The 14,432-nt window shown below is 35.4% G+C and overlaps 1 protein-coding gene across 1 annotated transcript in view; it reads left to right on the forward strand.

Annotated features, from left to right (window-relative positions):
• The window catches only part of LOC102977105 (zinc finger protein 529), a 134,531-nt gene that overhangs the window by 99,170 nt on the left and 20,929 nt on the right, over positions 1-14,432 (forward strand). The window contains 1 exon segment of the mRNA XM_055079120.1: positions 2,833-4,276. Coding sequence (XP_054935095.1) covers positions 2,833-4,276 — 1,444 coding nt within the window.

Raw genomic sequence — 14,432 nt, forward strand, 5'->3', positions numbered from 1 at the left:
ATATATTTTGGAGATTAATCCTTTGTCCATTGATTCATTTGCAAATATTTTCTCCCATTCTGAGGGCTGTCTTTTCGTCTTGTTTGTAGTTTCCTTTGCTGTGCAAAAGATTTAAGTTTCATTAGGTCCCATTTGTTTATTTTTGTTTTCATTTCCATTCCTCTAGGTGGTGGGTCCAAAAAGATCTGGCTGTGATTTATGTCAAAGAGTGTTCTTCCTATGTTTTCCTCTAAGAAAAATAGTGACTGGTCTTACATTTAGGTCTTTAATCCATTTGGAGTTTATTTTTGTGTATGGTGTTAGGGAGTGTTCTAATTTCATTCTTTTACATGTAGCTGTCCAGTTTTCCCAGCACCACTTATTGAAGAGGCTGTCCTTTCTCCATTGTATGTTCTTGCCTCCCTTCTCGTAAATTAGATGACAATATGTGTGTGGGTTTATCTCTGGGCATTCTATCCTGTTCCATTGATCTATTTTTCTGTTTTTGTGCCAGTATCATACTGTCTTGATTACTGAAGCTTTGTGGTATAGTTTGAAGTCAGGGAGCATGATTCCTCCAACTCCGTTTTTCTTTCTCAAGATTGCTTTGGCTATTCGGGTCTTTTGTGTTTCCATACGAATTTTAAAATTTTTTGTTCTAATTCTGTGAGGAATACCACTAGGAGTTTGATGGGGATTGCATTGAATCTGTAGATTGCTTTGGGTAGTATAGTCATTTTCACAGTATTGATTCTTCCAATCCAAGAACATGGTATATTTCTCCATCTGTTTATGTCATCTTTGATTTCTTTCATTTTTTATATTTGTTGATTATATTCTTTATATGTTCTCTAACTCATCACATTCTGATTCTATATTTATTGAATTCTCCTCTCACCTTTTCTTTAGGTCACTTTATTCTTTTCTGTCTTCTTGAGTGGAATGTATACATTGGTTTTCATTCTTTCAGTTTTATCAATATAAGTGTTTAAATCCTTACTTTCTATGTGACTAATATTGAGTTTCATAGATTTTTAATGTGCAATATTTTCAACGCCACCATTCCCTGAAAGTTTTGTAATTTCAGTTACATTTCCACAATAACTAAACAGTTATTTGATAGAAAGTTTCTTCATTTCTAAGTGGAAGTACTTTTAATTTACTGATACTGGCATTCATTTATGATTTTATTGTTTCAGTCAAATAATGGTGTTTGCATTATTTCACCTTAATTACATAATTCAGTCACAGGAAGTTATTTTTGCCTTTTATCATGCAATATATATCAGTCACTTAGGATTTTCCTTAGGTTGTTCCCTCATCTGATTGCCAATCTCCAGCTAGGTCCAAGAGATCTTTTGTTACAAAGTGCCTTACACTCTTGCCCACCTCCACCACCTTTTACATATCATTCTGTTACCAAATTCTCCTTTTCAGCCACAGGTTTACTCAGAATTGCATAAGCTTTAAAATATGGGAAATACCTATTATAATATCTAAAACATTCGGATACTTTTTTAGGCAGTATAGCAGTGGTTAGCTTTGAGAATAGGAAAATGGAAAGGAATACCTGGGAAAGAGCGTGAAGGAAAACATTTAAATATAGACTAGGATTTCAGGAGGATAGATGAATAATAGTGAAAATGTTACTGAAGAGAGGTAAATAAAACACCATCTTTATTGGGATGAAGAAACTCATGGTTTTTCATAGGAGGAAATTGACAGCAGTGATGGAGACAGTATGTGTAGGTGGAGAGGCAATTGGAAAACAATCATTTATAAACACTATTATATATATGAATGTATCTTACTATATTATAAATTTCATGTATATAAATTTATATATATAAAATCACTGTAGTGTAGTGTGAGGTTTTAAAGGCATGGAGATTCTTATAGTTATATAATTATTCTGATAATTGTGTGTTCTCCAGTGACTTATTTTTGTAATATTGGCTTTTATTCTCACATTGCTTTCAACCAGTGATTTGCTTTTCCTGTAATGGTAAACTACTATGACCTTGGGGCTTGCTATTCAGTGGCACATAGAAGAATGATTTTATTTGTCCTTTTGGAGTTTAATAAGGGAATAAACAGTATGATAACAGAGAAAATTACGGATTACACAATTGAAAAAATGGGTATGAGGGCAAGGAACTAGATATTGGAATAGAGACATAGATATGAACTTACTTAGAGTCAGCTAGTACATAATTTCAGAGGGTGGTAACTTTTAGACCTGGACAACAAAAAGGAGGTAGTATATAAGGATTCCATTTCTGAGAAATGAAATATCTTGTGGGTATCTCTAAATGATAGGAAATGTGGTTTGATGCAGAAGGTGAAAATGATTAGGAGAAAGGGGATAATGGATTAAAATGTTGTTTTACAAGCAGCACCCTGTTATCGATGGTAAAGTATTGGGATTATATTGCAAAAGAAAAAAATAAAAGTATCAGAAAACTGTTAGTATGTATCAATAATCAAATTTTGATCTGTATTTGCAGTATCTCTACAAGATACTGATGACTAAATTCCACCTCTATAGGTGTTGATTCAGTTTATCTGGATTAGTTCATGAACATCAGTACTTGACAAGCTTACTAGGTGATGATCAACACCAAAATTTCAGACCCACTGACTTAATCCATTTCTCTTAGCACAAACCTCACAATCTTATGTTATACTCTTATCATTCTCTGAGTTCTCTTTACCTTTCCTCAAACTTCATAACAGTATTTTAATCATTCACTTATACTGTGAATTATTTTCAGTTTTTCTCCTGTGCATTTTATAACTATTTTATCTTTGTTACACATGAAAAAAGAAATTGTTTTTTTCCCTTTCTTTCAGACTTGGAATCCAAGTATGACAAAAAGACTTTATTTACAGAGAAGTACATTATTGAAAAAAATGATTCTCAGTGGGAAGTAATAGAAAGTAGTAAATTAGTTGGCCTTGAGAACTCCATTGTCAGAAATGATTGGCAAAGCAAAAGGAAGATTGAAGTACAAAGACCTGAAGTGGGATATTTCAGTCAAATGAAAATCATCTCTGAAAAAGTGCCCAATTACAAAAATCATAAATCTCTTATATTACATCAGAGAATTCATGATAGTGAGAAGCCCTGTAAGGAATATGGGAAGGTCCTTAGTTGTGACTTAAACTTTGATGAATATGAGAAAATATATACTGGTGAGAAAACCTCTGAATGTAGTAGATATTGGAAAACCTTTGGAGTAGATGACCCATATACCCTACAACTGAATATTCATACTGGTGTGAAACCTTGTAAATGTATGGAATGTGGGAATGCATTTAGTTTTTATGAAGACTGTAGTGTACACTGTGATGATCAGAAGTGCTATAAATGTAAGCAATATGGAAGGACTTTTAGAAGAATTGAAAAAATCACTCCACTTCAAAGAATTCATGACGGTGAGAAACCCTATGAATGCACTTTCTGTAGGAAATCATTTAGAGTGCATGCACAACTTACTAGACATCAGAAAATCCATACTGATGAGAAACCTTACAAATGTATGGAATGTGGCAAGGACTTTAGATTTCATTCACAACTAACTGAACATCAGAGAATTCATACTGGTGAGAAGCCATACAAATGTGTACAATGTGAGAAGGTCTTTAGAATTAGTTCACAGCTTATTGAACATCAGAGAATTCATACTGGTGAGAAACCTTATGCATGTAAAGAATGTGGGAAGACTTTTGGGGTCTGTCGTGAACTTGCTCGACATCAGAGAATTCATAGTGGTAAGAAACCCTATGAATGCAAAGCATGTGGAAAGGTCTTTAGAAACAGTTCATCCCTGACTAGACATCAGAGAATTCATACTGGTGAGAAACCATATAAATGTAAGGAATGTGGGAAAGCTTTTGGAGTAGGTAGTGAACTTACGCGACATCAGAGAATTCACAGTGGTCAGAAACCTTATGAATGTAAAGTGTGTGGAAAGTTCTTTAGACTTACTTCAGCCCTTATTCAACATCAGAGAATTCATAGTGGTGAGAAACCTTATGAATGTAAGGTATGTGAGAAGGCCTTTAGACACAGTTCAGCCCTTACTGAACATCAGAGAATTCATACTGGAGAGAAACCTTATGAATGCAAGGCATGTGGGAAGGCCTTTAGACATAGTTCATCCTTTACAAAACATCAGAGAATTCATAATAGTAAGAAACCCTATGAATGTAAGGAATGTGGGAATGCCTTTAGAGTGGGCAGGCAACTTACTTGATATTGAACAAGTTGTACTGGTGAGAAGACTTTTGAATGAAAGACATATATAAACTCCATTTGTTTCTGAGTTTCATTGGAAAAATCTCTGTGTTTAAGTAGAAGTTATCGCAGAGATTCTACCTCTCTTAAATCTATTTCCAGACTTTATGGCCACTCTAGAACTAGAATTATTCATTCATAAGTGATATATACTTTCAGCTTTGTTCAATATCACCAAATATTTCTACTTTTTATATCAATTAACATTCTGAATATCCGTTTATCTAGGATGATGCCTGTCAATCCGTTTCTTAAATGCATGGGAAATGTATTTCCCTAATTATTAATTATTTGAGTTATTTTCATATGAGTTTCTTGTCCAGGGATGTTTTGCTTACAGTTATTTTTGGTGTTTGTGTTTTTGTTCTTTTGGCTATTTATTGTTTTTGGCTTAGTGATTTGTAATATTGCTCAAATATATCTTTTGCATTCTAATTTTTTGCTTGTTTTATATGGCATACTTATCTTCTCCAGAGAGTTAGAACCCCCAGATACTATGTGGTTTTAAAGTTTTGTGGTCCTGCAAGGTGTTTGTGTAGATTTGTTTTGTTTTCTCTTGATTTTGTTTTAATGGTAGATGTTTTAACTTTTCCATTGTCATCAAATGTTTGAATTCTTTTTGAATTTCTGTTTTGTTTTGACACAACAGATTTCCCTAAATACCTTTTGCAACACAATTCCTTTAAGGAGCCTTTTCACCTCTAGGCAGTACCAGTCGGCATCCAAATGAAATGAGCATTTTAAATATTTCATAAAATATTCTAACCCAATCTTACCAGTCTCTTAAATTTGTTAGGCAGCTTTAAAAGTAGGAGAAAATCTACAGCTATTGCAATGATTATAAACTGGTCACTAAAATTAAGAGGGTTTACAATGCTGCTATTTACCATGGCTTCAATTGGGCTTTGTATCTATTTATAATTTTCCTTTTTATTCCGTTCAGTGTTGTCTTACTGTGTTTTGGCAGTTGGAAAATCAGTAGACCTTTGATTTTAGCAATCTCCCCTGACTCAGGAAAAACAAAGAGACAACAACAAAAAAATGAGACAATTAATAAGGTTGCAAATCTTAGCTACTCATCACCTCTTTCTTACGACAGTTGACCTGGTTATATAATCAAAGTGATCAAAAGCCACTGGTTATTAATTTTTATAAGAAAATTTACCTGTTATATTTACATACATTTACATCACTGTCATTCATTAGATTTTAATTTTTGAGATTGGTGTCTTGCCCAGTTTTGCATGATCAGCAGTAGTAAGTAAGGTGTTTTCTCATTGGGTATACTGAGCTATGTTTTCTTTACATATTCCTTATTAGTAATTTATTTAAGTTAGCAGTTATTAAAAGTATGTAACTGATAGATCATTCATGTCCTACAGAGTAAAAGAATGGGTCTCTGTTGTTACCCTTTTTATTAGGATACTTGCTATTTCATATCTTTGAAATAGTTCAATTGTATTATAATTATTAATGTTGTTATTAATAGCTCACTCTATTTACTGAGCTGTCATGTGACCACACTGCTGATTTGCTCTTCTATCCTACTCTACGTGGTTATTTTGAGTTACCATCAATGCTGATTAATTTCCCTCTTCTTGCATAGTACTCCAGAGCTACTTGCCCTACACTTCTTTGTGTGTTTTTAATATTTTTTCTTGCTCGAACAAATTAAAACAATGAGCTATCCAAACCTTACATACGGACTTAAAATTAATGACAGAAATAAAATAACCATGTGGCTTGACACTTATTTTTTGAATCATTAATGAATAAATGAAAAAAAATACAACACATCCTTATTGTCGCCCTTATTTGTAATTACAGCTACATTTTGTTCACATTACATTAATATTTTGGTCACATTACATTAACATTTTTCTTTGAATTTTGTTATGAACTCCTGTCATTTCACAGAATGCTAATCTGATAAACCAAAATGGAACTTTTGGTACTTTTTCTGGTACTTTTTCTTGGTGCTCAAATTGATAAAATTTATTCTTTTCCATTTTCATTTGCTCCTTTATCCTTTCCACATTTTCCCTAGCCTACTTGGAAGCTTTGGGTTCTTTCCCCAAATACAAGGGGATGTTCCAGACTTACCCAGTTTATTGCTGTCCTGAACCATAAAATTAGCTACTGCAGAGAAGGGATTCTGGTTCAATTTAATGGTGAAGAATTCTAATTAATAAATGTAAAGGGAATGAGGGAAATAGGAAATCATCATAATAATAGTGGTAATTATATACAAAATCCATTGATGGATGGTAAGAGTTGAAGGTGAAAGTATAAGGAAAAAATGGGATATTAGAATTGTCTCAAAGTATCTCTCCCAAGTATTTAATTACAAAGATAAAACATTGCACACACCCCTTTAACCAAATAATCACCAACAGTGAGACATTGGCATCAAGGTGATGCACTAAGAAGGGCAAACACTTGGGTAGTATTCTCACCAAAACATGCGTAACTATGTTCTAATAATGAAGGAACTGCAAGCAGACCCAAAATGAATACCCTTTTGTAAAATAACTTGCCCAATACTCCAAAAGTTCATACCTTTTCTAGGTCATAAAAGGCAAGGGAACTAAACAATGCCGGATTGTGGATTCAATTTTTGGAACATTAGCAGAGAAAACTTGATGAAATTCAATCAAACCTGTCATTTGATTGATAGTATTGTTCCCAAAGTTAATGTCCTGGTTTTGATCATTATACTACACTACAGTAGTGTAAAATGTTAGTATTAGGCAAACTGGGAGAAGGGCATATGGAAGCTCTGTAGTCCTCTTGCAATTCTTTTTTTTTTCTTCTTGCAGTTCTTAAGAATAGAATATTTTTTTTAATACTCTGTTTCCAGTCAAAATGGGAATAATAGAGGCAGGATTTACCTTCCTGCCTAAAATAACAAAACACTAGATAAAATATGAGAAATAAAGGTTTTCAGACATTGGACACCAGGCAACACAATGGTAATGCCTAAGAAAGTGTAAACAAATGTGATCCATACAGTTGACCCAGCTTACTGCCTAGAGAGCATTTCCACATCTCAGCACTGTGAGGGGGAATACAAGGGGAGCTTTGTAATCTCCCTAAGTAGACAAGATGGAGCTGAGAGTCCAGGGAGGCAGTGATGGCTAGAGTCTGCAGGGCAGAGTATTGAGCCAAGTTCTAATCAGTGCATGGGATCAAGGAAAACACCTGAGGCCAGCAAAAGAAATGCTTAAGAGCACAGGTAATCCTTGGAGCTCACACAGAGCCAGGAATAGTTTGTGTCCCCATCAGCAAGAGTGGTAAACCTCATAATTTATAGGGCACTGGTTAGATTACTCAAAAAGCTATTGCCTCAGTAGAGAGGCAAGTTAGCACTAGATTAAGGCTTTCCTAGTCCCACCTAGCAGAGCTTAAAGCAAATCTTGAACAAATTGTTTCCAGGTAACATAAGTATATTACAGAACAAAGTTTGAGTATATTTATAGAAATGCAAAAATACCAAGCACATTGAAGGTAACTTTCATAATGTCTGTAGTAAATAAATTTTACCAGAAGTGTAAATAAGCAGGCATACATGACTATAATGCAAAAAATCAATAGAAACATAACCAGAACTAGAAATGACAAAAATAGATTTTGAATTTGATAATAGATACTGACAATACAAAAGTCATAACTATATTCTACTTATCCAACAAGGAAGAGAGATTGATCATGTTAAGTACCAATGTGGAAAATATTTAAAAGACCCAAACAAATCTAGAGGTAAAAACAACAGTGTCTGAGACATAAAAATACAGTTGCTAGGATTAATAGGTTAAACATTGCAAAAGCAAGCATTAGTAAACTTGAAGACATAGCAATAAAAACTATATAAATTGAAACAGAGAAAAACAGACTGAGAAAATAAGAGTATCAGAGAGCTGTACGACAACTTCAACTAGCCTAATTATGTGTAATTGAGATCCCTAGAAGACAGGAAAAAGAATGGGCAGGGGACAAAAAAATAATTGAAGAAATAATGGCTGAGGGACTTCCCTGGTGGTGCAGTGGTTAAGAATCTACCTGCCAATGCAGGGGAGATGGGTTCAAGCCCTGGTCCGGGAAGATCCCACATGCTGTGGAGCAACTAAGCCCATGCACCAGAACTACTGAGCCTGCGCTTTGGAACCTGTGAGCCACAACTACTGAGCCCCCATGCCATAACTACTGAAGCCCATGCACCCTAGAGCCCATGCTCTGAAACGAGAAGCCACTGCAATGAGAAGTCCGCGCACCACCATGAAGAGCAGCCCCCGGTCACCACAACTAGAGAAAGCCCGCGCACAGCAACGAAGACCCAATGCAGCCAAAAATAAATCAATAAAAAATTAATTTTAAAAAATAAGGGCTGAAAACTTTCCAAATTTCATGAAAATTATAAACCCACAGGTCCATGAAGTTCAACCTATCCCAATCACAAGAAACATGGGGGACAAGGGGGTATTACTCCAAGGGGTCATAACAAAATTGATTAAAATCCATGCCAAAGAGAAAATCTTAGAAGCAGGGAGGGGGAAAAATATCCTGTATGTGCAAAAGAGCAAAGATAAGAAACCATACTTCTGGACATGATGGAGTAAACACATTTTGCCCTATTACTCTCCACTTATTAGACTTAAAATCCATGGAAAAAATACATGAAATAAACTTCAGAAGAATCTGAAAGTTGGAGTAATGAAGGCCAACTCTGTTGACCTTGGGATTCGAGTAACAACCCAGCCCAGTGATGAGTTCCCTGGCGGAAGACTGGGTGTTTTGTTGTTTTTGTCTTCCTATATATTCCTATCTGAGCACCAGAGACTTGAAATTAGAAATACCACCAGGTGCAAACAACTACCAAAACACCAAACAATAACAAAAAAATAAAACACCCAAGGTATACTTGCTTCTCCTATCCAAAGGGCTGAGAAGGTTGCTGCCCTGCAGAACAATACCCTATTGACAATGCCAACTCTTCATTAGCTGAACACTTTAAAAATGCCAATCTTTCACACTATTATGCACAACAGCTAGCAGCACCATCCTCCCTTCTTGCCAGTAAGCATCTGCAGAAGCCTTGTGTGTACACAGCCTAAGATCCCAGCCCAGCAGTAATGCCTCTTCTCCCAAGCAATGGGCATATGCAGATGCTGTGCGTGTGAGCAGAGACCTGACTGCCATCCTGGCCCATCATTAATGGGCATCTATAAAGATCGTGTATGTGAGTAGAGCACTGACTGCCAACCTAGCCCAAGAACCATGAAGCACACCTCATTTCCTGGCTGGCAGGTGCATTGAGAGGGTGTAAGTACAACTGGGGCATTGACTACTGTTGCGACTTGGCACTTACTGGGTGGTGTTCCTCCCCTTACTATCTGACACGCAATTTACAGGGGCAGTATGTGAATTATCACTCCAGTGAAGCAGTAACAAAGGTCCTTTCCCTTTCCAGCCAGTGGGGGCTCCAAATACTATGTGTGTAAACAGAGCCATGACTAAATTCCAGCTTATCAACAAGTAACAAGATTTACATAGGAACCAGAGTGTCATAAGATTATAACCCAAATCATTGGTGTACAGTCAAAACTTACTCATCCTAGCAAGAACAAGGAATATTCAACTTGAATGAAAAAAGACCAAAACAAAACAAAAAAAACCAAGATGACAAAGATGTTGGAAGTATAAGGATTTTAAAGTTACTATATAAAAATGCCCAAATAAACATGGAATGCACATAAAAACAGAGCTCCAAAATACATGAAGCAAAAATTGACAATTTCAAAATAGGTAGAGCCTTCAAAGTCAGTTTCAATATCAGCTAGAACAACTAGGTAGATGGTCAACAAGAAAATAGAAGACTTGAACAAACTATAAATCACTTCGATAATAGGCATCAATAGAAACTCCACCCAATCAGAGCAAAATACACATTGTTCTCAAGCATATACATATAAAACATTCTCCGGGATAAAACACACTGAGACATGAAACAAATCTTAATAAATTTAAAAGGATTAAAATCATACAACGTATATCCTTCAGTCACATGATATTAAATTAGAAATCCAAGAAATCTGAGAAATTCACAGATATTTGGAAATTAAACACATTACTAATTAACCCTAAGGGTCAAACAAAAAAATAAGGAAAATTAGAAAAATATTTTCAGATGAAAATGAACCTAATGAGATGCATATAAAGCAGCCCATAGAGGTAAATTTACAGCTGTAAATGCTTATATTTTAAAAAAGAAAAAAAAATCTCAAATCAGTAACCTAACTTTGCAGCTTAAGAAGCTAAGGGGAAAAACCTAAAACAAGAAGGAGGAAGGAAATAATAAGGAATAGATGAGAAATAAATGCAAGAGATAATAGAAAAAATATATAAATGAAACCAAAATTTGTTTCTTTAAAAGATCAACAAGGGACTTCCCTGGTGATCCAGTGGCTTAGACTCTGTGCAGGGGGCGCGGGTTTGATCCCTGGTTGGGGAACTAAGATCCCACATGCTGCATGGCACAGTCAAAAAATTTTAAAAGATCAAGTAAAAGATCAACAAAATGACAAATATTTGGCTAAAACCACCATGAAAATAAAAAGGGAGAAGGTACTAAAATCCAGAATGAAAAAGGGCTTAACTACCAACTTCACAGAAATATAAAGTATAATAAGGAAATGCTATGAATACCTGTATCCCAGCAAATTAGATGACTTATAAAACAAATTCCAAAAAAGACAAAATCTACCAAAACACACACAAAAAAATGGATAATCTGAATATGTCCATATTTCTTAGAGGAAATGAATAACAACCTTCAAAACAGAAAGCATCAGGCACAGATGATTTCACTGGTGAATTCTACCAAATGTCTAAGATAGAAGTACTAATTATCTGTGATCTATTCCAGAAAATAGAATGATGTCCTAACTCATTCTGTGAGGCTGTCATTACCCTAATACCAAAATCAGATAAAGACATTGTAAGGAAGGAAAATTACATACCAATATCTCTCATGAATATAAAAGCAAACATCCTCAACAAATTATTAGAAAATCAAATCCAACAAATGCAGAAAAGTAATTACATGCCACAGTCAAGTGGGATTTCTCCCCTGCATGCAAGACTGGCTCAACATTTCAAAATCAAGTAATTAATGTATCATATCAACAGGCTAAAGAAGAAAAATCATATGATCATATCAACAGATGCAGAAAAAGCATATGAAAAGATTCCATACTCATTCATTATTAAAACCCTCTCAGGAAACTGGAAATAGAGGAAACTTCTGCAATTTGATAAGAACATCTACCAAAAACTAACAGGTAACATCATATTTAATGGTGAGGAACTAAAGGCTTTCCCTCTAAGAGCACGAACAAGGGAAGGATATCTGCTCTCACCACTCATATTCAGTATTGTACTGGAAGTCCTAGCTAATGCAACAAGAAAAGGAAACCGTATACAGATTGGGAAGTAAGAAATAAAGCTATATGCAGATGACATGGTTGAATGTGTAAAAATCCTGAAGGATGATCAAAAAACTCATGGGACTAATAAGTGATTATAGCCTGAAGCCTTGACCTGAAATAAACTTGACATTTTCCAGAGGTCCCCTGGAACATCTCAAGAGATTTGTTTTCTCTCCTTATCAGAGAAAGATATTAAACTAATTAGGCTTATTTGGTATATTAAAGAACATGGGAAGCATTATCAAATGAATGGTGATAAACCTTCTTAGGATATACTGTATGGATAAATGTTATTAATATAGCTATTCTAGAAATTACATGGAATTCCTAAAAGTCTGGTATGTTCTAGTATAATGTTATTAGTCATAATTCTAGTTATTATCTTTAATTGTTCTATGTCACAGAAGTAACCAAGTTTCTTTGCCAATTGCATTGTAATCAGATCTTTAACCGTGCCTTTTTAAGTCTTTTGTCATTTATAGGCAGTTATTGTACTCTGGTGCTTTTATAAAAATGCTTCATCTTCAAGAAGATTCATAGAAAGGACCTTTTGACAAGTACAGGTTTCTGATCATTTTTACATCATACCACTGAACTGGGTAAGAAATTAAAGAATTCTAATGGAAACCCTGATGGCTTCATAAAACTGTTAACAAAAGAGCAAGACCAACAAGAATTAGCTACATAGGGCTGAATGATAGTTTTTATGACTTTTTTGTTTGAAATATTACTGGCTTTTAATCTTGTTTTCCAGATACAAGGAAACCCTCCCCCTTAAGCTAATTATAACTGACAGCAATTTGGTAAACTATACTTTTGTAAGCAGAGTAGAAACATTTATCTTTTCTACCTGATCCCTCCAGAAATTGGAAACTCCTACGTTCCCAGAAGCCTTACCAGGTAAATAAGGAAGGCCACCTCCTGATGGGTACAGGAATTTTGAGTTATTTTGGGTACCTTGAGAAGGGAGGAATTCATCCAAATCTATACCCATCACAGGTGGCAAGTCCTTGGCATGGCTTTCCTGGCCTTAAGAGGCCTTTTAAAAGTTCAATCTGAGATTCCTTATAAAAAGTTCCAGCACAGCCAATTTAAAAGAGCCTGTAGGATGAATTACAGTTATGTAAATAATCAGGCTAAGTTTATTGAAACCAAACTTATTTTGCAAACAATTAGTCTTAATTTGACTATCTTTGGTATAAATGAGGATAATTTTAGAGAGAAAAATTATGGTTTAGTGATATTACTTTATGTAAAGTTCTAGTGTTAATTGCTTCTGAGTGTTTGTGTTTACTACCTAAGACTCACTTCCTGGATGACTCCTTGTTACTATGTTGTGTTATTACAAAAGTTTAATTGAATTATTAAAAGACATTCTAGGTTTATTTCTGAAGCTTATCACAGTAGTCTACCTTTAGATGAAGATCAGATGCCGCGTGACCTACAACCAGGAGATTATATACATATGAAGAAGCATCATTTAAACCAGCAGTCCCTAACCTTTTGGGCACCAGGGACTGGTTTTGTGGAAGACAATTTTTCCACGGATGGGATGGGAAGGGGGAGGGGGATAGTTCAGGCAGTAATGAGAGCAGTGGGGAGCAATGGGGAGCAGCAGATGAAGCTTCACTCGCCCGCCAGCCGCTCACCTCCTGCTGTGCGGCCCGGTTCCTAACAGGTCATGGACCAGTACAGGTCTGCAGCCCAGGGTTTGGGGACCCCTGATTTAAAGGACTGTCTCCAACCTAGATGAAAGGACCCTTAAGCTAGTTGATGTGCAGCAAAAGTGAAGAAATTCACTCTTAGAATCATATTTCCCACTTAAAATGGGCCCCTACACTGTACTGGTCTATATAGAGGACTGCTGACCTCAAACTCACCTTAAAACAATGCTCAAACAGAGAGGAAATGACACACCAGGACAAGAAGACAACATCAGAAATAGCTATCCCAAGATGCTAGACCTGACTTGTATGATTATTTATAGTGTTCTCTTGATCTCTTGGACTTTTGCATATGAATCAAATGTTTTCTATTACAGGCAAAATTCTATACAGAGTTTAAAACTTAATCCAATTGTTGGGCTTATGGTCAATTACCTATGTCCAGTACTTTTGGGTTACCTTGGTGGATTTCTCCTTTCCAAGGCAATGATTGGATAGTCCTTAGGAAATTTATTATAGAAGAAAGAAGTTATAGTTCTGTTCGGGCCACTATTGATATTACTAGATGGGACCCCCTCAGTTGGCCAATCAATCATACTTGCTCTGACCCTGGACATAAATATGAATTTTCTTTTAAAGTTACTTAAGCTCAGAGAAATAAGCTAATTTCAGTGAAAGAATATAAACTCCTGATTATTAGGAGGGACCCTCCCTCAGTCATGGGATGGATTTATATGGCTAATACCAGGCTATGGTTGTTTAAGTTTAAGGGAACAATTTGTTTGTTGGGAAAAATTAAATCATCCTAAAGATAACCAGCCTAATAACACTAGGAAATTGGGCTGAGTGCCTTATGAACAATGCTTAAATATCATTACCTTTAAAGATAGCAATTGGTAAGGAACAGACTGGGTCAGATGACTGGGGATATACTGGGCCACACCTAATGGAAGCTCTTGGTTTAAATTCTTACTTATGATCTTATCAATGCTACTAGCTGTATTA

The sequence above is a fragment of the Physeter macrocephalus genome, chromosome 17 (assembly GCF_002837175.3).
Source record: "Physeter macrocephalus isolate SW-GA chromosome 17, ASM283717v5, whole genome shotgun sequence".
Classification (NCBI taxonomy): domain Eukaryota; kingdom Metazoa; phylum Chordata; class Mammalia; order Artiodactyla; family Physeteridae; genus Physeter; species Physeter macrocephalus.